The following is a 22,631-nucleotide window of genomic DNA, read 5'->3' as shown; positions in this document are numbered from 1 at the left end:
TCAATGAACTGAGCAGATGGTATGTGCTGATGAGTAATCACTTCTGAAAGAGCAGAGTGAATCCTGGACAGAAGTAGTAGGAGCATTCAGGCAACTGAGCCTGAGGGATAAAACAGATCACCATACTCCAATGCAATTCAAAACGGACCTAGCCAAACCAATAAGAGGCCAGCATGAACAGGGCCGGACTGGAAACCAAAACTGGCCCTTGCAAAGAGCTCGGCCAACCCCCCCTGGGAGTGGCCAAGCTGTTTGCCAGGGCCGGTATCGGCCGATTTTGTTACAGGGGACGCTAAGCTGCAAAAACGGCCATGTAACAGAAACGACCCCCAGGGGCCCAAAATCGCCCCCACCGTGGTGGCCCACCGGGGAAATTCCCGGTGCCCGCTACGGCCAGTCCGGCCTTGAGCATGAATGATTTATTTCCCTATCCACTGCAACAGGCAAAGACACTGATGATAAGAGGGGTCCGGATGACCTTGTCCGACCATCATAACGAAGGATGAATCAGTTCTTTTTGACCTTCTGCAAGATCCGAAAACTATCTTGAAATGTACTGCAGGAAAGTTTTCTATTAGGAAGGAAGCTTTGCAAAGATTCATGCCAGAATCAATGACAACGAACATGACCTGGAAAGTGTAAAATGCTTGGCTGCCAGGGGTGTAACACAGGCCCCCGCAGCCCACACGGTGCTGGGGGGCCCTAGCTTCAAGGGGCTTCCTCGGCACTGAACTCTGGCCGGGAGAGCTCCTGATTGAGCCCAGAGGGGGCCCCCCTAAGTACCGTGCAGGGAGGCCCCCTCACTTTTCGTTACGCCACTGTTGGCTGCAACAACTGATCTTCAGTTTCAAGCACAAGTCAGTTTTCATAAGTCTGGAAACGTAGTGATAATACGATCACTGCTATGATGACTAAGGAGGAATCCAAGCTAGAAGACATGGAAACACCACAATTCCAACTGGATGGCAAGTGTTTGGTATCCCTCCAACCTGTAGTGATGAATGAATGAATGAAAATATTTCTAAAGCGCACAGCTACTCCGAAGAGTGTCCTGACACTTTTAGGCATCCAGAAAGGCACTACACAGAGGGTAGATGCACCCCCATTCATTACTAGACTCTAAATAAAAATATTTTCAGTTTCAGTGATAGGGTATTATATCCTTTTTGTTGGAGTTTTTCACTGCTGATGATTGGGGGTCCCCTCCATTGCGGAATAAAACATATATGGCTACCAGGATAACTACAAGAGGCTCTAAGGATACCCCAAGTGGAATGGGCTCTATCATTGCAGACTTATGCTCCTCTAGAAAGAGAGATGAACTGACAAACAAGGTTGCTAAGATAAAAGGGCTACTTTGAAGGATCCTAAGATTCACATATTACCTGGTGTTCCACAAATGACTCCTCATTGGAGATGAACTTCAGATTATAAGGACAAAGATAAACATGCTACAATTAGTAGCTTTGTGGACAGTTTACCTCTTTGTTTCTGTGGCTGCCCGGAAGTCCGTGACAATGCTTCCCTATTCTTGTGCCTCTATGACATGCCACCTAAATATGTGGGTTCTCCACTATCTCATGGTGTAAATGTATTACTATTGGGAGGGCTTTGGTTGGTGGGTCTCGTTCTGTGGAGAACATTAAAACCAGATTAGATTGGTGTGGTTAAGCAAAGTCTTGGCTGAAATTCTTTAGAATAGCACTGCGATTGTCCATCAATAGAAATATAGAGCTTATGCCTAAGAGGACCAGAGAAATTGTGAATTAAAATATGGACTCCCTACCATGTTGTATTATGTCGGGAATGTGCATGGTTCTAAGGGAAGGTGTTGTATAGGTCTTTTAAGCCATCAAAAAACACAACCATGTTTTCTATGGCTTCTGGCCTATTCGCTACAGTGTAACATGATTGTAATACATTGGAATGCTTAGTGTTTTGGATCTAGTAGTTGTTCAGAGCACATGTTTTTAATTTGTGTGTACGTGGGCATGAGTGTGTGTGTGGAAGGTGAGAGTCCTTTTTTATGAGTCTTGTTTCAATGAATTGTATCTTGATTGTACAAGTATATATTTAATATTATTTGGGCAACTTGTTACCATTATTATAGAAGAAATTTTATTAAATCGATAAATATTTTACTGATTATTTTTAAAAAATCAACGATAGACAAAATATATTTTTTGAGGTAGAAGCTTATTGGATGCCGCTCTGTGTAATCTTAATCACAACCTTACAATATATGATTTTACACTTTCTGTATATCATGGCTAGTAAGGCCTCCCTTTTTTCATTTCTTCGTTCGGTAACTCAGTGAGACTGAGGGTGGTAGCAAAAGGATGAGTGAAAGCGTTTACCCATCCATTTGAAGCCCGCCAGCAATTGCCTGAATCCGCGAAATCATGGAACACTGACGATTAGAGCACTTCAGTTCCATAAGTTCTCCCAAGTAAATTTGATTCTGGTGATTTATGGATTCTTTTTTCTTGCACTTAGGTCTGTGTGTTACTGAGTTTCTACACTAGAGTTCTAAAAGGGCTTCTTTTAGTAGTTCTTTTTATGTGGGCATTCTTAGTTGCGCTATATTTGTGATAAGCTGAGGATATGTGACTGAGGGCCTGATTTAGAATTTGCGAGACAAGGTACACTTCCACAAACGTGACAGAGTCCCCTGTCCACCAAACCGTTGGCCCGCCCACTCTGTTTACTCATGCGGACAGCGACGTTTCTGACAACAATGCCCCTGACAACAACGATCACCTCAGTCAATCAGTGTGGCAAACTTTATGTCCTCTGCCACCGTGATGAATGGCAATCCGCACACTATATTATAGACCAGGCCATACGTTTTCCCATGTCCTTCCCTTCTTCCCCAATATTTTCTCTTGGGCAAGGCAGAGCTGAATTGGGGACAGATTGGAGAATCTTCCACACTAAAATGGATTGGGGGTGATTTTAAACTACTTAAGATACATGTACATATTGTTCTACATACCTTATGCTGTGCTTTATTGATGGTTTCTTTAACAAAGAAAGATTTAAAACTAAACATACTGAAATTCTCCTTAATTACATCTATAGATGTAATGATCAAGTGAGACACATGTCAATGAAAGTATTCCCTACACTGTAGTCCTTGTTGCACAATGTTGTGTTATGTGCATTTGCATAGTGTGCTAATCACCCATGAGGGTATCCTGGCAATTTGCAGGTGGCGGACAGCGTTTTCTGGAGATGGTAATCGAAGAGGCAGGTCTTCAGCTTCTTGCAGAGCTAAAGAAGCAATGCGAAGGCTTTGATGTGGTGAGCAATGTCGTTCCATGCTTTGGGGGAGAGAGATAAGAAGGTGCCGCCTTCAGCGGTGCTTTGCGGATCCTGGGTATGCATGCCAGTGAGAGTCTGGCTAAAACGAGTTGCCTGAGAGGTGTGTATAAGTATATGCACCTGTTAAGGTATGCAGGGCCGGTGTTGTGGAATGCTTTGTACGTGTGTGAGCAGTTTGAAATGGCTGCGTTTGTGGATTGGGAGCCAGTGCAGTTATCTGAGTTGTGGGATGATGTGCATGTGTCTAGGTAGGTTGAATCTAAGTCTTGCTACATCATTTTGGATTGCCTGGAGCCAGTTTAGGAGTTACTAAGTGATTCTTTCTTAGAGTGTGTTGTAGTAATTGGATCTGCTGGTGAGCAAGGAATGTGTGACTATTTTCCTAGTGTTCTCAGGATGTCATTTGAGGATCTTTCATAGCATCCCAAGAATGTGGAAGCAAGTGGTGGTCACTGCATTTACTCGGGCTGTCACGTGGAGCTTGATTCCAATATTTCTTGCATAAGTGGTGGGAGTGGGTTAGGGTCTGAGGTTTGTTGTCCACCATGTGGAGCCTCAGGAGGAGGCTTTCCCTCCAAAGATCACTACTTCAGTTTTGACCCTGTTCAGTTTGAGGCAGTTGTTTTTCTTCCATGTGCTTACTGTAGCCATGCATTTTGTGAGGCTGTTTTTTGTAGTAGGGGGTCTTGTCTGACAGAGGATATACTTTGGGTATTGTCAATGTAGGAGAGAGTGTTGATGTTCTAGGATTTTACAAGGTCTTCTAGCAGAGTCACGTAGATGTTGACTAACATAGGACTTAGGTATGATCCTTGGTAGTCTCTACTAATGAGGTTCTTAGCCTTCGATGTGTATGGTGTGGCAAGTTGACTCTTTGGGCCTGATTCACAAAGGTAAACTTACACTCTTGTGTAAGTTTACAATTGTTTGCTATTCAAGATACTACTTTGTAAAACTTTTTGTGAATAGCAAACAATCGTAAACTGACATGAAAGTGTCATACAAGGTGAGTCCTTGTATGTCTGTCTCATGTAGTATTTTGATCAGGGTGGAGTGGGAGACTACGGACAGGCTGAGTAGTATAAAGGCTGTTGTGTCTCCTTGCTCTAGGATCATCCTGATGTCGTCAGTTGCTGTGATGAGGACAGTCTTGGTGCTGTGGTTCTGTCAGAAACCACATTTTTTGTTGTCCAGGAGAAGGTGTGCATTGGGGTGGTCAGAGAGTTGGTTGGTTATGGCTTTTTCCATCACTTTGGCCAGGTAGGGTAAAAGAAAGATTGGTGGTAGTTTGATAGTTGCGTAGGGTTCTGCCAAGGCTTTCTTTAGAAAAGCATTGACCACTGCATGTTTACAGACTTCCGGGAACATCTCAGAAATGATGGACGTGTGGGTGTTTGTGGGTAGGCTGTAGCCGAAGGAATACGGATTTGGTTGAGGGTAGAATTTGTCATACATGGCTTTGATTTTGTCTCTTAAGAATTCTGAGAGGTTTTCACATAGTTCTTGCTAGGGCATGATGCAGTTGGTGGTTGCGGCTGGTGAAGTGATGTCCTTGACGATTGTGAAGATTTATTTTCTGCTTTTGGAGCTGTTGTCTATGCGTTTTGCTAAGACTTTTTTCTTTGTTTATTTGATTTGTTGGTGGTAGAATATAAGGGCTATCTTACATGCTATTTTATTATTTTCTAGATGGTTAATTCTCCACTGTTGTTTGCAGTGTTGTTTTGTTGCAAGGTGTTCCTCGGTGTATCCCCTGGACTGCTTCCGTATTTCCCTCTGCGCATTGTGCTTACGGGGTGCCAGGGATTATGCATATTTCATGATCCAATCGTTCAGGTGTTTGACATCGCTGTTTAGGTCATTGTTGCGGGTTGATTGATTTAGATGCAGGGTGTCTACCCAGTTGGGGTCCTGGTTGATACTACAGCTTTGTTTGGCCATGTTTATGGTGGCGGGTCTTGTTGGGCGGTGTATGTAGATGAGGAAATTAATGTTGACATGGTCAGTCCAGCTGAGCCACATGGATGTTGTGAGTTCAATGTTGTTGAAGGAGTGTTTGAGTCTGCTGATATGTTATGTCAAGTCCCAGATTCTCTAGGATCTCTAAGAGTTTCATAGTGTTGGGATTGTTCTTGCTTTCAAATGGTAATTGAAGTCTCCTAGTAGGATGTAGATGCTGGGGTTGATGGCTGTTGTCTGCAAAAGTGACACAGAGTCCCAGTGGTCAATATATGAGGGTTCCACTAAGAGTGTATTTTGCTGACGTATGTAGCTTAAAGTGCAGGTTCTCCATGTAGGGGGTTGCGGCTTCTATGATTGTTGTGCAGTTGAAGGATTCCTTGCATATATTTGTGATTCCCCCTGTGCCGCTGGGCGCATTGCAGGTGTGGATAGGTGCAGACAGGATTGGCTTTTGCATGCCTGCTGCATGTGTCTGCAGAGCGGGTGCGCTTCTTGGCCCCTGTAACTAGGCCCTGGGATGGTGGTGGAGTGCAGGAGGCAGTGGGTGGGCTATTGTGCTGCATGGATTGAGCAGTGGTGCGGGAGGGCCAGGTAAGGATCGGGGGAGGAAGGAGAGTGCGCTGGAGGTGGAAAAACGGAGCACTGGAGGGGGACCAGAAATGCAACAAAAGGGTAGGAAAATGCGAGGAACTCAGAAAGAGAGTGAAAAGCAGAAAGGCACAAAAGGGTGAGAAAGAGTACGCAATGGAAGGGTAGAGCACAAGAGAGCAGAAATACAAACACACGACAGAAAGGTGAGAGTGGGAGAGAAGAGAAAAAGGCAACAGAAGAGTGCAAAAGAGTGTAAGATAACAGAAAAAGGTAACAGATTGGTGTGCAAGAAGGCCAAAAGTCAGAAGACAAAGGAGTTCAATGCCAGAGCTGGCACAGGTATGAGAGAAAGAGTGTTCGCTGGAGAGGAAGCATCAGACTCAAGGTACTGGAGCCGGGTTCTGAAGGCCTTAGCCAATTGGAGGACTGGTCCAGGGAAGTCAGGCGGCAGGGCCCTGTGCACCTACTTATGGCAGGTATGCACTGCAGCTGCATTAATTAGGCACTGGGATGTGGGAGGAGTGTAGGGGGCTGTGGGCGAAGACAGAGGAAGCCCAGGCACAAGAGAGTGTGTGATTGGGAGAGGAAGGTGCAGCCTCAAGGCATTAGAGCTGGTCTGTGAGGGCCTTAACTAGTTGGAGGACGACAGGTCCAGGTAAGTCTGGGGCAGGAGACCATGCGCCCCCACAATAATAATTCTTGCCTCCAGAAGTCTGTATATTGCCATAGAATTGGCTGTGACTTCCCAATTGTGCTCCCTGGAGAGCTATGTCCATCAGCAGTGAATTATACTGTTCAGTCAATGAGGCTTCCTTATAGCTAAAGAATTTTCCAAAATGAGTTAAATCCCCAAGGCCCTTGCTACAATACATTGTTGTGTCTTAATTGGGAAAGTGATGCTTGCTATTATGTGTTTTATAAATAATTCACAGAGATTTTAATGCATTTTTAATTTCATGGTTTTAAATGCACATGTCTCTTTTTATGGATGTTGGATTTCCGATCTTAGACATCTATCATATATTTATTACTATACAATGAGACTCTGAATTTAATGACCAGAGGCCTGCATATTCCTGTTTCTTTCCACTTTGATGAGTATCACAGGCTGCAGAGTGAAAATTGAGGGTTGTTGATAGTCTGAAATTATATTTATTAACACCCAGAAGCACATATTATCGGTTTCCAACAAAAATGCTGATGAAGGTTGTCGATGGAACACAAAGGTTTACTTATCGCCAATGGGCAGGAATCCAGCGCATCACCTGGGCAAAGAGATATGCTTTCTCCTCCTCCTGTAAAAAATAGTTTCTCTAACTAAAGCAGCATTACGGTGGGACCTTGGAACTTGTGTTTATAGGAGAAAAGACCAAGCTTTAGCAAATGATCTTCTGCGGAACAAAGTTGATGATCTTGCGCTATTTGACACAACTCAAGCACAATCCTATTCCTTGGGAAAGGGTGCACTGGAGAAATTGTTAGAGGTCTTGAAATGTAATCTTTGTAACATTCTCATCCTGAGTTATAGGGAAACATGCAAGTGGGTGTTTCCAGGGAGGCTCAGGCAGAACTTCAATTTGCCCAAGTGATTGACCCAACAGAATGATAAGATTGGTCACTGAGTTCATCGAGAGGCAAGTTCTCGTAAATGAGTGTATACCAAGATTTGTGTCCCTTGGCATGCCGCCACTGAGATCAAAAGACTGAACAGTCACAGCTATAAGATAGTAGTAGGTAAAGTGGTCTATATGCAAAACAAAAATTAATCCAAATAGAGAAGGATTGTGCTGCATAAGTCAAGAGGAAAATTGAGCTGTGACCTGATTACTCTTCCGGGCGGTCATTATATTTTATACTGTATCTCGCATGGCAAGAAATGTCTATCTATTACAACTACATCATCAATGTGGGTAGATGTGGAGTTAAGAATAGTAAATAACACAACATTGTCCTACCTCATACCACTTCTTTAGCGGACTAGACCTATCAACACTCTTCATTTATCTTCAAGAATGCTTTATCCACTCATAAGGAATGAATAAACAAATAATTTAAAGAATGAATGAAACCAGCAATTTTATTGCTTCACTTTCCTTTACCCCATCTTTCTCTAGTATATTTCTCTCATGTCAGCATCCAATCCTGTTTCTTTAAATGCTTTCTATGTTCCTCCTATTTTCTACCCTTCCTTTAATCTTCTCTTTCTCTCTGGTCCCCGTTACATGTTCTTACTTCAGTAGTAGCAGCACTGGCCAGATGTGCATCTCCATCCCATGCTGTTTGGTGAGTCCAATCCAGGACAGCACAGCCATCTCTCTTTGTACTGTAAGAACGCAGTAGGCCGCCACCTTTGTCAGGAGCCTCCCATGAGTTTGGCAGGACTTGGGCAACCTGGTAGGAAAAGCAAGTAATGAACAGTGGGAGGAAGGAGGGACGAGCAAACGAAAGGCTGATGAAGATGGGCATAAACATGAAACAAAGAAGAAAATTACATATTAATCTAAAGAAAAATAAACATAATACTAGGAGTCCCACAAAGTTCAATTACCATACACTTAACACAGACATTTTCCTGTTGGGTAACATCTACTAATGAAAGTTTTGTAAATCAAAAATATAAGAAATATAGGGCCACAATTAAATTACATAGAAACCAGTAACATGATCCTCTTCTTTAAGAGGTGTTAAACCACTATATTGTTTAAAAATATTGTTGGTCCTTAATATTGTTGCAAAAATGCTATGATGTCCCGAATATTATGGGACATGATATCACAAATAATAATATGCTTTATTTAATTTTATTAATAATATCAAAGTATTCAATGTTGTGTTATTTAATATCACTGCATTAATTATTGTATTTTTAAACTGTTTATTAGTTTGAACGTTTTAAGTTATTATTATTTCATTGTTACTTATTTGTAGTTAGTTTTAGTATTGCATATTTTTTTGGTGTGGTAGCATATTTAAAGAATTATTATTATATCTTTTTGACTTGTTGATCTGTTGGATTTCCAGGGGATAGGGAGGGAAGTGTGTTACAATGTATATTTTACACAGTTAATACATTATTTAACAATTTTTAGATGTTAATTGGTTGATAAGATTATTAATTAGGTACAATAACTATTTCTAATATGTATATTTTTGTGCATTTTATAAAATATAAATTTAATATTTCTTAGAGTAGTACAGTTATTAAAATTATTTGCGTAGTTAAGTTTTGAGGGTAGTAGAATGGGATGTGTTTAAAATTTATATTTTACATTTCTTTAAATAAAGGACGTATTTGTAATTAGTTAAATAATTTATAAGATGGGTTTCTTATTTTGAAAACTATGTCAATATTTGGTTGCTTTGAAAAAAATGTAGATTTTTTAATGCATTTATTTATTTATTTATATGGCGCAACTAATACCCGAAGGCGTTAGGCGCATGTCGACCAACATTCTGCAGCCATAAGGTGAAAAGTGAAGAGTAGTTAAGAGAAAATAGAGAAGTACTAAGGTTATGCCTTAAAGAGCCAGGTCTTAGGACCCTTCCTGAAAGAGAGCAGGTGAGGGGATTTTTTAAGTGTGAATGGGGGGGACAACCAAGCAGAAAGCCTTTACCTGCAGTCACGCCGAGAGCTGCTCCTGGGTGGGGAACGCTGTGTGTCTCGCCGCCGCTGTTCCATCCTCGCGGCTGGAGACTACAGCTCCCAGTGAGCTTTGCGGGCACTTCCTGCCTCCCGCCCTCTTCACGCCCGGAGGCGCTACAAAGAACGGACGCTCCCTCGGTGGAGCGGGGGGACAACCAAGCAGAAAGCCTTTACCTGCAGTCACGCCGAGAGCTGCTCCTGGGTGGGGAACGCTGTGTGTCTCGCCGCCGCTGTTCCATCCTCGCGGCTGGAGACTACAGCTCCCAGTGAGCTTTGCAGGCACTTCCTGCCTCCCGCCCTCTTCGCGCCCGGAGGCGCTACAAAGGACGGACGCTCCCTCCGCGTCGCGGGACGCGCGCGGGCGTCGCCGGGCGGAGCCCGGGCAGAGGGTGGCCCGTCTAAGGCCGTCCAAGGACGATCAGGGACGGAACGGGCCACGTCCTTTTCATTATGGGTAAGCGAAAATTAGTAACATCTGTGGTGGGTGAAGTGAAGGCCAAAGTTCCTAAGTACACCACCAGCATTATCACTTACCTGACTACGAAAGTGGACGAACTCTCTACCCAGATTGCGGTCACAGAGCGTGAGCTGGGCCTTGAAAGTACTCCAGTGGGCTCAGGCACACCTAATACTTCTACCATCAACTGTATACCGCTGGAACCAAGGGTCATTATTGAGACATGCAGACCTAACATGCCCCAGTCCCCCACTGTACTTCCTATCCCGGAATTGTCAGAAACAGTGATACCTCCCATATCTGTGGTCTCTGGTGACAAAGAGAGTATATCAAGCAGCCAGACCGGGGGTCAACGTGCTATTTACATTACAGAGGAGGGAATTTCGTCTCTACTAGAAAAACTTTTTTCTGACAGACTGGAATCTGCCCTAATCCGGATTGCCACTGATATAACTGAGACTTTGAAGGATTGTGTTAAGGACCTTTTGGTGAAATGCGACCGCATTAATGATTTTTTAAACAAACAGGTCCCTACACCCCCCACACAAACGGTGTTATGTCCACCAGCCTTACAGGTTTCAGCACCCAAAGTTGGCGGTCCCTTGACTAACACGGTCACTGATAACCTTGTGCACAATAAAGGAAAAGTCGAAAGGGGTAGATCCACGCCTACTTTGGAAGCTGTGCCGAGCTCAACTTTTTTGGAGAGGGCTCGAGGCTTACAGGGGGGGCGGTCGGTTATGGTACCCCCAGTAAATTTACCACCAGATGCAACACCTTTTGTAGCAATACTGGTAAATGTGCCCAAACTTGCTGACGGGGAGGTAGAATCACACGAAACCCTTCTTAATCATATTAAAAAATGGTGCAATGCGAACTGTTCGGGCGAAAGTAACATTGCAGACAATATACTGACAGGCAGAAGGGTTAATTGGGTGGGCAAAACAAAGAAATGTGTGGCAGGTGACTGTGTAATAGTCAATTTTAAATCTCGCAATATAACTAGCCGCCTCTTTTGCGATGCTTCTCCCCTGGACCCAGTAGGTAAGGGCGTTCGCGCTATGCCCCTGGGTTTTTTCGATCCCCCAGCACACATGACAGTTGGCGGCGAAAAAACTAGGCCGCAGCATAATTATAATAACGCATGGGAAGAAGATAGAGCAATTACGCCTTTACAAGCCAATCAATGGGTTACAAAGCAATCTAGGGGTGGTGGTACAGTTAATACTTCAGGGAACATGCCCAGAGACGATTTAATCCTGTCATGGGTCTTGCAAATCGGGCAGATATTGACTGACTAGAGCACGATCAAACAAGAAAGAAAGCCTATGGCCATGATAATGCTATTACTATTTCACCTTTTAACGTATTATCCACAGCCTGTGATGGCCCAATAGATCTTGGCCGGGGAAATGTCAGGTTACTATCTTGGAATATTGCGGGTTTACGCTCAAAGCAGGAAGACCCGATTTGGTTAAAAAAGTTAAAAGAGCATGATATAGTGGCCTTACAGGAAACCTGGTCAAGGGACAATGTTTTTTGGCTGGATGGCTATACATCATTCTTTGTTAAAGCCCAGAGTTCCCCGGTGGGAAGGGATAAAGGGGGCCTGATGTTTCTAGTGTCCGTTAATGTAGCTGGTAGCGTTAAGGAAATCTCCAGCTCCTCACACTATTTTCAGCTGTTGGAAATCCTTCTACCAGACAAAAATAAGATAGTTTTAATAAACTGTTACAATTCAATGCAGAGGGGTCCCCCAAATTTTGTTTTAGAAGGTTTATCTTCTTTTTTAACTGATTATATGTCAAAGCAAACCACTTTTGTGCAACTCATATTAATGGGAGATTTTAATGTTCATTTGTGTGGGTTACATTGCCAGATTGAGGATGTTGATGGTCCTGATCACACGACCTTGCCACATTTTGAGCATAGCTCAAAGGGTTCAGCTATGGAAGATTTGTTATCATCAAATGATTTATATGAACCAGGCTTTTCTGATTCAAGTGATCGTGTGGTCACATACAATGCGAGGGGAAGTGAGTCGATTATTGATTATATTTTTATGTCCCCAGGTCTTCTCCATTATGTATTCTTTTATAACGCCATAGTAAGCGGGTTCAGTGATCATAACCCTGTGTCACTAGTTATGGATGGGTCTCTTGGTCTACTCAAAGGTGCCTTGTTGGCCACTTCTGTGAAGGATGTCAAGAGCAAAGATCAAGGGAGGCGACTAAAATGGTGTAGAGTGTGCCCTGAGGACTTTTTAGGTCTGATTGAGCAAGAATTGGCAGTGGAACTTGACGCATGCAGGGATACAGACATGGGGGGGAAAGAGGTAGTCACCGCCCTTGAGGCTATCTGTTCTAGAGTGGAAGATGAGCTCACAGTTAGCCCAAAGAGGGGACCGGCCCCAGTTCATGGTTGGTTTGATCATACATGTTCTAAAGCTCACTCTGCACTGTTGAGAGCGCTTAAACCTACCCCTAGAGACAAGTCACTGGTAGCACAACTGAGGAAGAACTACGCAGAGGTGGTGAAGACACGGAAAAAAGTTATAAAAGAAGAAGCCTGGGACTCTTTAATGGATTCTACCACCCTTAAACAAAGCTCTAAATTCTGGTCAATAATTAATAACCCTTTATTTGCCCAATCACGAAATACAGATCTCGAAGTAAATATCCCGGAAGCAGAGTGGCTTAAACATTTTTCTGCAATTTATGGGAGTAATGAAGTCTTTGAGACATTTCATATGCCTTGCCACTCCGATTTGCTACCCAAACTAGAATTTAGTGTAACTGAAGTTGAGGTAGCGATAAAAGGTTCTGCTGGGAATAAAGCCCCTGGTCCGGATGGGGTTCCTTTGGATCTTTATAAATTAAAACCAGAGATGTGGGCAATGATACTAGCGAATGTTTTTAACTGTGTACTTGTAGGGGGTTTTCCCAAAACCTGGTTATGCTCAATCATAGTTCCTATTTTTAAAAAAGGGCAAAGATGTGACCCCAAATGTTACCGCCCTATATCCTTGTTGGATTCTTCTATGAAGATCCTGGGCAGTATTGCTCGCTAGAATTAATAAGTGGTCATTGGATAATGATATCTTGTCTAATGCCCAGTACGGTTTCTGTTCAGGAAGAGGCACAGAGGATCAATGTTTAAATTTACATTTGATAATCTCAAAATATACAACGGCAGCAAAGGGGTCAATTTTTGTGGCCTTCATGGATCTGTCTACAGCATTTGACCTAGTTAACAGAGCTCGGCTGTGGTCCATGCTGTTAAAATTGGGACTTGACCCACCTCTTGTCCACTTTCTGGCTGAACTCCATAAAGATTTAAAGGCATCTATTAGAACGAATCAAGAAGGAAATCGCACAGCTTGGTTTAAATTGAGCAGGGGTGTGCGCCAAGGCTGCATCCTTGCCCCCATGCTGTTCACTTTATACATAAATTCTCTGGAGAAAAATCTTTTAACTGCTTCTGTGGACATACCGCTTGCAGGAGATACCCGTATCCCTGTTCTCCTGTATGCGGATGACGCTGCATTAATAGCCCGGACACACTTAGGTCTTCAAAGACTATTAAATACATTTAGTGATTTTATGTCCTCACTTGACCTAGTGGTAAATAATTCTAAATCACATGTTATGGCATTTGGGGCTGTTAAAAATAACACCAAATCCTTTTATTGTAATGGTGAAGCGATCACTAGCGTCAAAGTTTTTACATACCTTGGTATAATTTTTTAAACTAAGGGAAGCTGGATTCCACAAATAATAGCCAAAACTAAAGCGGTGAGGAGCTCGGCAAATGCAATTTTAAGCTTTTCAAGGAGACTTGGTGGGAAACCGAGCGGTGCATTATTAGCCTTGCACATTGCAAAAACACTGGCAATAGCAAGGTACGGAGCAGGTCTGTGGGGTTACGCGAAAAGTGAAACTATCCAAAGGGAGGTAAACAAGTTCCTCCGGTCTATGTTAGGGCTCCCCCAGTCGACAGCCACTTTCTCAGTTCATCAGGAGCTTGGATTAGGGTACATCACTGATATCCTTTCCATGGCACCTATTCTTTTATGGATTAGGGTTTGGATTAACAACAACTTAGGTCTGAACCATAAAATACTCATGGATTGTTTAAAACTTGACAAATTTAAAGATATTGATTGGCTGTCATATATTCACAAGTGCTCATTAGAACTTGGACGCCCTGAGATATTTTACTCCCCTTTGGGTTTAAAAAAAGCTGACCTAGAATGGGTCAAGCTCAACTTTTCTAAACTGAAGAGCTTGGATCGGGAGGAAAATCAACTAACTAAACCCACGGTCAGAGCCCATTTCATGACGATTACCTGTTTAGCTATTCAACTGTACCTTGCTATAGTAAACATTCCTTTTCACAGGTGGCTTCTGGTTAAATTTCGATTTAACCAGATTTATACGGTTCTCTGTGATAGCCATGGTTGGTACAAGCCTGAGGATGCACCTGTGTGCAAATGCGATAATTTTTATCTTCAAGACAATATGCACCTAATGTTGTTCTGTCCATTTTATAATACTCCAAGACAGAAGTATTTGGTGCCTTTATTGAAAGGAAAAGCTTTCTTACAGGCAAAACCAGCTCTCTTGAATTTACAAATGTTAGAATCACCCTTGGTTATGTTTAGCGTGGCTAATTTTCTTGTTGATGCTGTCAGGATCAGGAGGAGGAGAATGTAAATGTAACATTGGGGTCCGTGTTGGAGGTATAAATAGAAGAGAGGGGGTCGTAATAACCCGTAGGGAAATGGAGCACCAATATACTGAAAAGTAAAACAAGAAGTTTTTTCCCTATGGGAGATATTATTTCCTGCTCATAAATCAGGACTCAAACTGACAAACCCAATCCACAACATTCATTTATCTTGCATCTAGTTGAATGGGAGAACACTTACCAGAAAGGAACACAAACAATCTATTTAAAAAAGTATACAATTTATTATAAATAAAAATACATAGATATCAATGAGTAGTCAATTAAAAAACATAAGATACACAGATAAAACCACCTAATGTGGATATGGAGAAAATTATCAAAAAAGACACTGCTATCTGTCTTAGTTATGTCATTTCGGGCCCTCGTTTGACAACAATGGGGGAATAATATTCCTTTAGACCAAATTGTTTGTTGGCAACGCCGAATATGACTTGGTGAAATTGCGTCGACGCGTTTCGGAAGCTTAAGTTGATAATGGCTTCCTTCCTCAGGACAGTCTCTATGTGTTTTCTCCACAGAATTGTATCATACCTAATGCACAAATGAAATACGACTATTAGATCCTGACTTTATAATGCAAATGCAAAGACAGGTAAAGGGCCTATCTGTGATTACAAATAGGCCCTTTACCTGTCTTTGCAATCATGTTCCACATTTACATTTGAGAACAAATTCATAGATGGAAGTCGATGGAAGTCGATTCAGTTACCCTTAGGAGATTATATTAAAAAATATGCAATTAGTCATTATAAAGTCAGGATCTAATAGTCGTATTTTATTTGTGCATTAGGTATGATACAATTCTGTGGAGAAAACACATAGAGACTGTCCTGAGGAAGGAAGCCATTATCAACTTAAGCTTCCGAAACGCGTCGACGCAATTTCACCAAGTCATATTCGGTGTTGCCAACAAACAATTTGGTCTAAAGGAATATTATTCCCCCATTGTTGTCAAACGAGGGCCCGAAATGACATAACTAAGACAGATAGCAGTGTCTTTTTTGATAATTTTCTCCATATCCACATTAGGTGGTTTTATCTGTGTATCTTATGTTTTTTAATTGACTACTCATTGATATCTATGTATTTTTATTTATAATAAATTGTATACTTTTTTAAATAGATTGTTTGTGTTCCTTTCTGGTAAGTGTTCTCCCATTCAACTAGATGCAAGATAAATGAATGTTGTGGATTGGGTTTGTCAGTTTGAGTCCTGATTTATGAGCAGGAAATAATATCTCCCATAGGGAAAAAACGTCTTGTTTTACTTTTCTGTGTTGGAGGACAAACTGTTTTTATAATTGACAATTTTATCCTGTAATTATTTTAATGTTTGTTTTAAATTTTGTATATATAATGATATTGTATTGTATGAAATTTTTATGAATTTAAATTGCCCTTTTCTTGATTGTAGCATGCTTTTATGATTTTTAACTAAATCGAATAAAGTGGTTTTTGACTTGACTTGAAGTGTGAATGGCAGCTGATTCCACAATCTGGTTGTGATATTTAAAAAGCTTTTACCACCCCAGGTAGACAATCTTACTTTGGGGGCCTCCACCAACACAAGTGAGGATGACCGCAGCATTCTGGTTGGTGAATACCAGCAAAGTGCCTTAAAGTTGATCCGGGTTTTTTCTGGAAGCCAGTGTAGGGTATTAAGGGCTGCCTTTGCAGAGGAAAATTTTGGCAATCTAAAGAGCAGATGGGCGTCCGAGTTCTGAATAACCGGCAGTTTAACCGGGAGGGCTTTGTTAATTCCAATCAAAAGACCATTACAATAGTCCAGCCTTGATAGACCTAAGGCTGAGACCACTGTTTTCTGCAGGTCCAGAGGTATGAAAGGGAAGATTTTCCTCAGGACCTTCAGAGAACAGCAGGCAGCTGAAGTAATTACATTCACATGGTGGGAGAAGGACAGGGAGGTGTCAAAGATGACACCCAGGTTTTTTGCCGTGGCGACTGGTGTGGGGAGAGGGCCTAGTTCCGTAGGCCACCAGTCGGAAGCCAAAAAGGAGAACCGCTGTCTTATTATATTTAAGCTTAAGACAGTTCTCTGACATCCATCTACTCACATGTCCCATACAGACGTGAAAGTTATGGATTGGGTTTCGGGAGTCATCTGAGATGGATACTATAATCTGGGTGTCATCAGCGTAAGACACTATAGCAAATCCATAGGATTTGATAAGCCTGACCAGGGGGACTACATAAAGATTGAAAAGAGCTGGGCTTAAAGACGACCCCTGTGGAACCCTACACGGAAGATTGAAGCTCCAAGAGCTGAGACCTTCCATCTCCCAAAATTGTTCCCGATCCGAGAGGAAAGAGTTGAACAATGATAAGGCTGCACCAGCAATGCCTATTTCTTGGAAGCGATGTAGTAGGAGGCCATGGTCCACCATATCGAACGCTACCGACAGATTCAGCAGCATCCGTGCCGCCCTGCCTCCCTTATCTACAGTGCGCCTGATTTCTTCAGACGCCGTGATCAATGCAAGCTCAGTGCTGTGTCCACTTTGGAAACCATATTGAGATGGATCCAGAATGTCATTGTTAAGGATAAAAGAAGCTAATTCTTGGTTAACATATTTTTCCAGAATTTTTGCTGGTAGCAGCAGGTGTGCAATGGGACGATAGTTGCCTGGGTCTGCTTTATACAAATTGTTTTTTTTTAATAGTGGAAGAATTTATGTCTTTTTCCATTTTTTAGGGAAAATGCCACTTTTGAGAACAAGGTTAAACACCTCTGTGAGATGGCCGGCTATTGGCTCAATTGCAGAGATAATAATCTTAGGAGGACAAGGGTCTAAAGGTGATCCAGATTTGGAGACAGAGAGAAGTTAAATGACCTGCTCATGCGTTATCGGTGGAAACTCAGAGAGATATGCAGAGTCAGGGCTGCTGGAGTTCTTAGAAACATAGAGATCCAGACTTCCTGCTTCATGAGTTATTTGTATTAATTAATACGTTACTTCTATTGTTTTTGTGTTTATTATGTTCGTAGATTTTTCAATTGTTACTTTTTTTGTGCATTCTTGTGTTTGCAAGGAAGTAGCATTGGTAATATTTATAAATATATTTTGTATATATTAGGTGTTGAAATTGGTTATTAATTTTATGAATTGTATATTAAAATATTTCATTGGAGTTCATACATTTTTTATTTAGTTAGTTTTAATGTATTTATATATTTTTAATTAAGTATTATTTTTAACTTTACTGCCTTTTTTTATTTTATGGAATTATATTTAATTTATCATTAATAAGTAGAATCTATTTTTAAATTAATGCAATATTGTGTTTGTAGGAAAGTGCCCTTTTTTGCATGATCTGCCTCATACTTTTTGCCCCAGTGTTGATGGTTTAGGGGCCGAGTTCGATGTCGGACGGACTCAGGTCGGTCGGACATCAGTCAGGAGCCGTAATCGACCGACCTGCTGTCGTCGGTTACGGACGTGCAAGAACGATGCGACCGAACCCTGTTCGGTCGCATTCGTATGCTTCACAATGGAAGCATGCATTCCGACCGGAATGCATGCCTGCATTGTGTAAAGCAGGGGTGCAGTTCATCCCTGCACCCTGTGTCGGCACCCTAAGGTGCCATTTGGCGGCCTTGCACCCATGGGAGCCCTGCTGTTGACCCCCAGAGACAGTTTGAAACTGCCTTTTCATGCCGGAAACACCGGCACGAAAAGTCAGTGAAAAACTGCCATTGTACTCCCTCGGTCGTAAAGAGGCGACCCGGGGAGTACTGAAGGATTTCTGGATGGCAGACGGGCTCTCCGAGCCCGTCATAAGCCATCCGGAAGTCCGAGTTGGATTCCATTCCGACCGAGCCCATCAGAATGGCTCGGTCAGAAAGGAATCCGGCCAGCACATTCTGATGCGGTCGGAAGGGCTCCGAACATGGTACGGAGCCCTTCCGACCGGAATCGGAATTGCCCCCTATGTCTCTGAAAGTGCACTGGAGCTTTCTAACTAGGCCTCAGTGCCAGTGCTATCTCCCAAAACTGATGCATGTGAATTGGTAACCCCCAATTGACAAGGACTTTAAACCCCTTATTAGTCCATTGTAAGTGGCAATAGTGGTTGTCAGGGCTTGGGAGTTACAGGGGTCACCATGGCCTGAAGCACTGATTGTGCCACCCTGAGTGACCCAGTTAAACATGTGACAGCAGTCCTGCCATTTCAGATTGCCTGTGCAGTGCAAACTGCCCATGTTCGACTTTGCCCTCACCATCTGTGGCAAGGTCAAAGCACTATTTTTATTATATGCCAGTCACCTCTAAAGTAGGCCTCCCCAGCCTGGGCACAATATATCAAAGGTGTGGCTATATAAGTGCAAGCCTATATGTCCCTATAGTAACCTATTTTCATTAAGGGCTACTGTAAGTGATCAGGGGGCCATAGGATAGCATGGGCTGTCACCCAGGCACCCCGAGGTTGCCAGCTCTTTTATGATCCCACTAAAATATGTTATGCTTGGTATCAAACATCTTGTCTCATCACCCATGACATGAATCCCATGTCAGATTTGATGTGACATGCACCCAGGTGGCTACTTAGCGGTTGTCCATCTGGTTGCTCCGACCTTTCCTGTGCCCTGGCTGACAGCCTGCAGCTGCTGCCGCCAAGAATGTGACCCCCTGCCAGGAGGTGTGAACATTCCCAGGAGTCAGAAACAAAGGCCTGACCGGGAAGGAGGTGGCACCACCCTCCCTAAACGGATGGCTAGTGAAGTGACACATCAAGAAATTGAGCTTCAAAGCTTATACCACCTATGATATGTATCCAGGCTTCCTCCCAAAGAAGAAAACAGCCCACCCCTTGCCCCAGGCACATTTGCACCTGGGCAGGCATGAAAATGATGTCTCTAGAACTTGTACACGTCCAGAAGGCTAGCCACACCCCTAGGATGGGCTGCCTGGTCTGTACAGCAAAGGAAGGTTTCTGCCATTTTTTAAAGTGGCAGAATAGAGGGCTCTGGGTAGCAAAGGTGCACCCCCTCCCCACCGGATGTGGTAACCTCAGGGGCAGATTAGCCGCTGGGGCTAGTAGCCCATTGGCTACTTGCAACCACACCCTAATACCTCTAAATCTTGGATTTAAGAGGCACCCTTATCACCAGAACCTCAGTTCTGATTCAAATTGCAGCAGAGGACAAAGAATGGACCCGAGTCTGGGACTTCTGAACCTGCATCATACAAAGGAGCGATACTCTACACTTGCGGCAACCACCCTGCAACTGCATGACTGCAGCTTGTCCCGGACCAAAGACCGGATCCCTTTGAGAGCCAAGTGCATCTCCAGACACCCATGGACTAGTAGCATTAGTCCCCTGCAGCCCACAGGTAAAAGCAAATTCAGGGAACTAAAGAATTGTGCATTGTGGGAAATGTAATCCTGACCTCCAGCAGGTTTCAGGTGGCTACTGTTTTATTCTGGACCTCCAGATGTCCAAATATCTTCATGCTGACATTATCACTGCCAAGGCTTGATGGTGGCCAGTCTGGCTACCACTACCTTCACTCGACACTGCAACCCGAGGGAACACCACAGCACCTTCAACCAACCACCTTGGTGGCCCATTGCTGACTTGGTGTATCCGTTTCCTCACCAGCATCGTCTGAGCGGTCAAACTAGCTTCCTCCGCGACTCCCACTTCAGCACCAGGGACAGCCAGGGACAGCCAGAGCGACTCTGCCTATCCCTGCTGATGAGGGGTAATACCCGGAAAGACGTGTCCAGGGATGGCGAAGACAGCGAAGATAGCAGAAGATCGAAAGATGATGCATCGCGAACACTTTACTACATTGACCAGAGTCCTTAGGGGCGACACCGCCGGTGTGTGAGTAGTGTGCGACCCCACCCCCATTTGTAACTTTAAAGCTCCCTTGAGCAGCAGGCTGACGAGCCTGGGATCCCGCACCTACGCGCCTGAGTGGTACTATACCTGGCAGATATTGGCAGCCATCGGCAACCCCAGTACACGGCCTATCCCTGCTGATGAGGGGTAATACCCCGAAACACGTGTCCAGGGATGGCGAAGACAGCGAAGATAGCAGAAGATCGAAAGATGATGCATCGCGAACACTTTACTACATTGACCAGACTCCTTAGGGGCGACACCGCCGGTGTGTGAGTAGTGTGCGACCCCACCCCCATCTGCACCATTTAACCTGCAACCCAGGTAAAATCCAACTAATTGTCATGGGCTGGTCCTGGGACCCGCATCACCTTACCCCCAGTGGGTTCGATGCAACTCGACCTGCAAGTGACCAATTGTCACTAGTGCTTTTTACCATGCACCACAATATTAAAGTTTTGCAGTATTGATTGCACTGATTTATTTTTCTTTCTAAAATCCATCATTCCTGTTCTACTCATTTGATTGTCTTTATCTTGTTGTCTAAATGCATATAAAAATCTGCTCTATTTTTATAAATTGGTATTGGATTTCTTCCAATTTGCGCCAATTACTTATTGTCTGTGTGGGTACTCTAAAATGCTTAACACTTCTTTCTCTAGTAAAGCCTGACTGCTCTGTGCCACACTACTAGGACTGAGCTAGGAACTGACTTATTTTGGGGCATTGAGAGAGAATGAATAATGAAACCTAACCCGCTTCCCTGCATAATACTCCATGGTGTTTCATATGTTTTAGTGTTCATTTTTTTGTAAATATTCTACATTTCTTTTTTTTATATTTCTTTAGTTTAATTTTAAGTCATTTTCCTATTACTTATGATTGGGAATATTAAATGTGAAATGTTCAAAATTCTAAACTTTTTATACTGCTGATCCGTTTAGATTGAGAATAGTAAATATAATCCTTCAAAAGTTCAGCATTGTTCCTAATGTTGCTTGGTTTGGAGTTGGAACAGTAAAATGACCCCGTTAAAGTTATTCTCTTTCCCTATTGTTTCTCAGGTTGGAGTGAGACTAATAATTCTTACTCCTCCAAAATCTAACATTTTGCCTACTGTGGCTCAGATTCGATTTGTAATAGTAAATCTGAATCCTCGAAAACACTTTCCTTCTATTGCTCAGGTTGGAGTCAGTTTAGTAAATGTGGTCCCACCAAACAGTGGTGTTCTGAACCCCACTTTAGCAGCTAAAGTGAGGCTTTCCACTTGAACTGATAATCTGGGTCCTACTAAAACATTTGTTAGGTTTACATGGGCCACGTTCTATTTTCAAAAAGCTCATGAAATGCTCTAACGAAATACCTGTACAAGTACATATACTCCAACAAGAACCCACATGTAGACAGCATAACCAAATGGAACTGATATATTGATGATATCGTGATGATTTGGACTGGAACAGAAGAAAACTTGAAGATCTTTCTGACATGGCTAAACAATTGTTCATCCGACATCCAATTCCCTATGACATACAGTAAGGATTCACTACCATTTTTGGACCTGACATTGGAAATGGAAGACAACAGGATCATTATGAACCTATATAAAAAAACAGACAGATCGAAATACCCTCCTCTAATACAACTCACAACACCCCAGAAACCTGGGGGATAATTTGCCCTAGGGGCAATTCTTGTACTTGCGCATGAACTGCACAAGACGCAAAGACTATTTCAAGGAAACAGATCTACTCATTACTTAGCTGCGTGACAGAGGGTACCCCAAAGGTCTCCTTAACAGGGCACGAAAAAGAGCCTGGTACAGACCACGTGAGACACTGTTAGAAGTACAAGAGAAATCTATGGAAATGGACAGACTGATTTGTGTAACCACATTCAATATGAGGAGCCACGAAATCAACAAGGTGGTTAAAAAATACTGGAACTTGGAAGGACCGGAAATTGAAATGCCAGAAGCACCCATGTGCTCGTTCAAACGGGCGAAAAATATCAAAGACCACGTGGTTTCCTCC

The 22,631-nt window shown here is 42.9% G+C and overlaps 1 protein-coding gene across 1 annotated transcript in view; it reads right to left on the bottom strand.

Moving 5' to 3' along the window:
• The window catches only part of KCNS1 (potassium voltage-gated channel modifier subfamily S member 1), a 236,972-nt gene that overhangs the window by 113,089 nt on the left and 101,252 nt on the right, over nt 1–22,631 (bottom strand). Inside the window, exon 3 of the mRNA XM_078650462.1 lies at nt 8,110–8,268. Coding sequence (XP_078506588.1) covers nt 8,110–8,268 — 159 coding nt within the window. The remainder of the gene's footprint in view (nt 1–8,109; nt 8,269–22,631) is intronic.

The sequence above is a fragment of the Lissotriton helveticus genome, chromosome 7 (genome assembly GCF_964261635.1).
Source record: "Lissotriton helveticus chromosome 7, aLisHel1.1, whole genome shotgun sequence".
Lineage (NCBI taxonomy): Eukaryota > Metazoa > Chordata > Amphibia > Caudata > Salamandridae > Lissotriton > Lissotriton helveticus.
The sequence above is the reverse complement of the archived record's forward strand: the minus strand, read 5'-3'. Positions and strand labels throughout refer to the sequence as shown.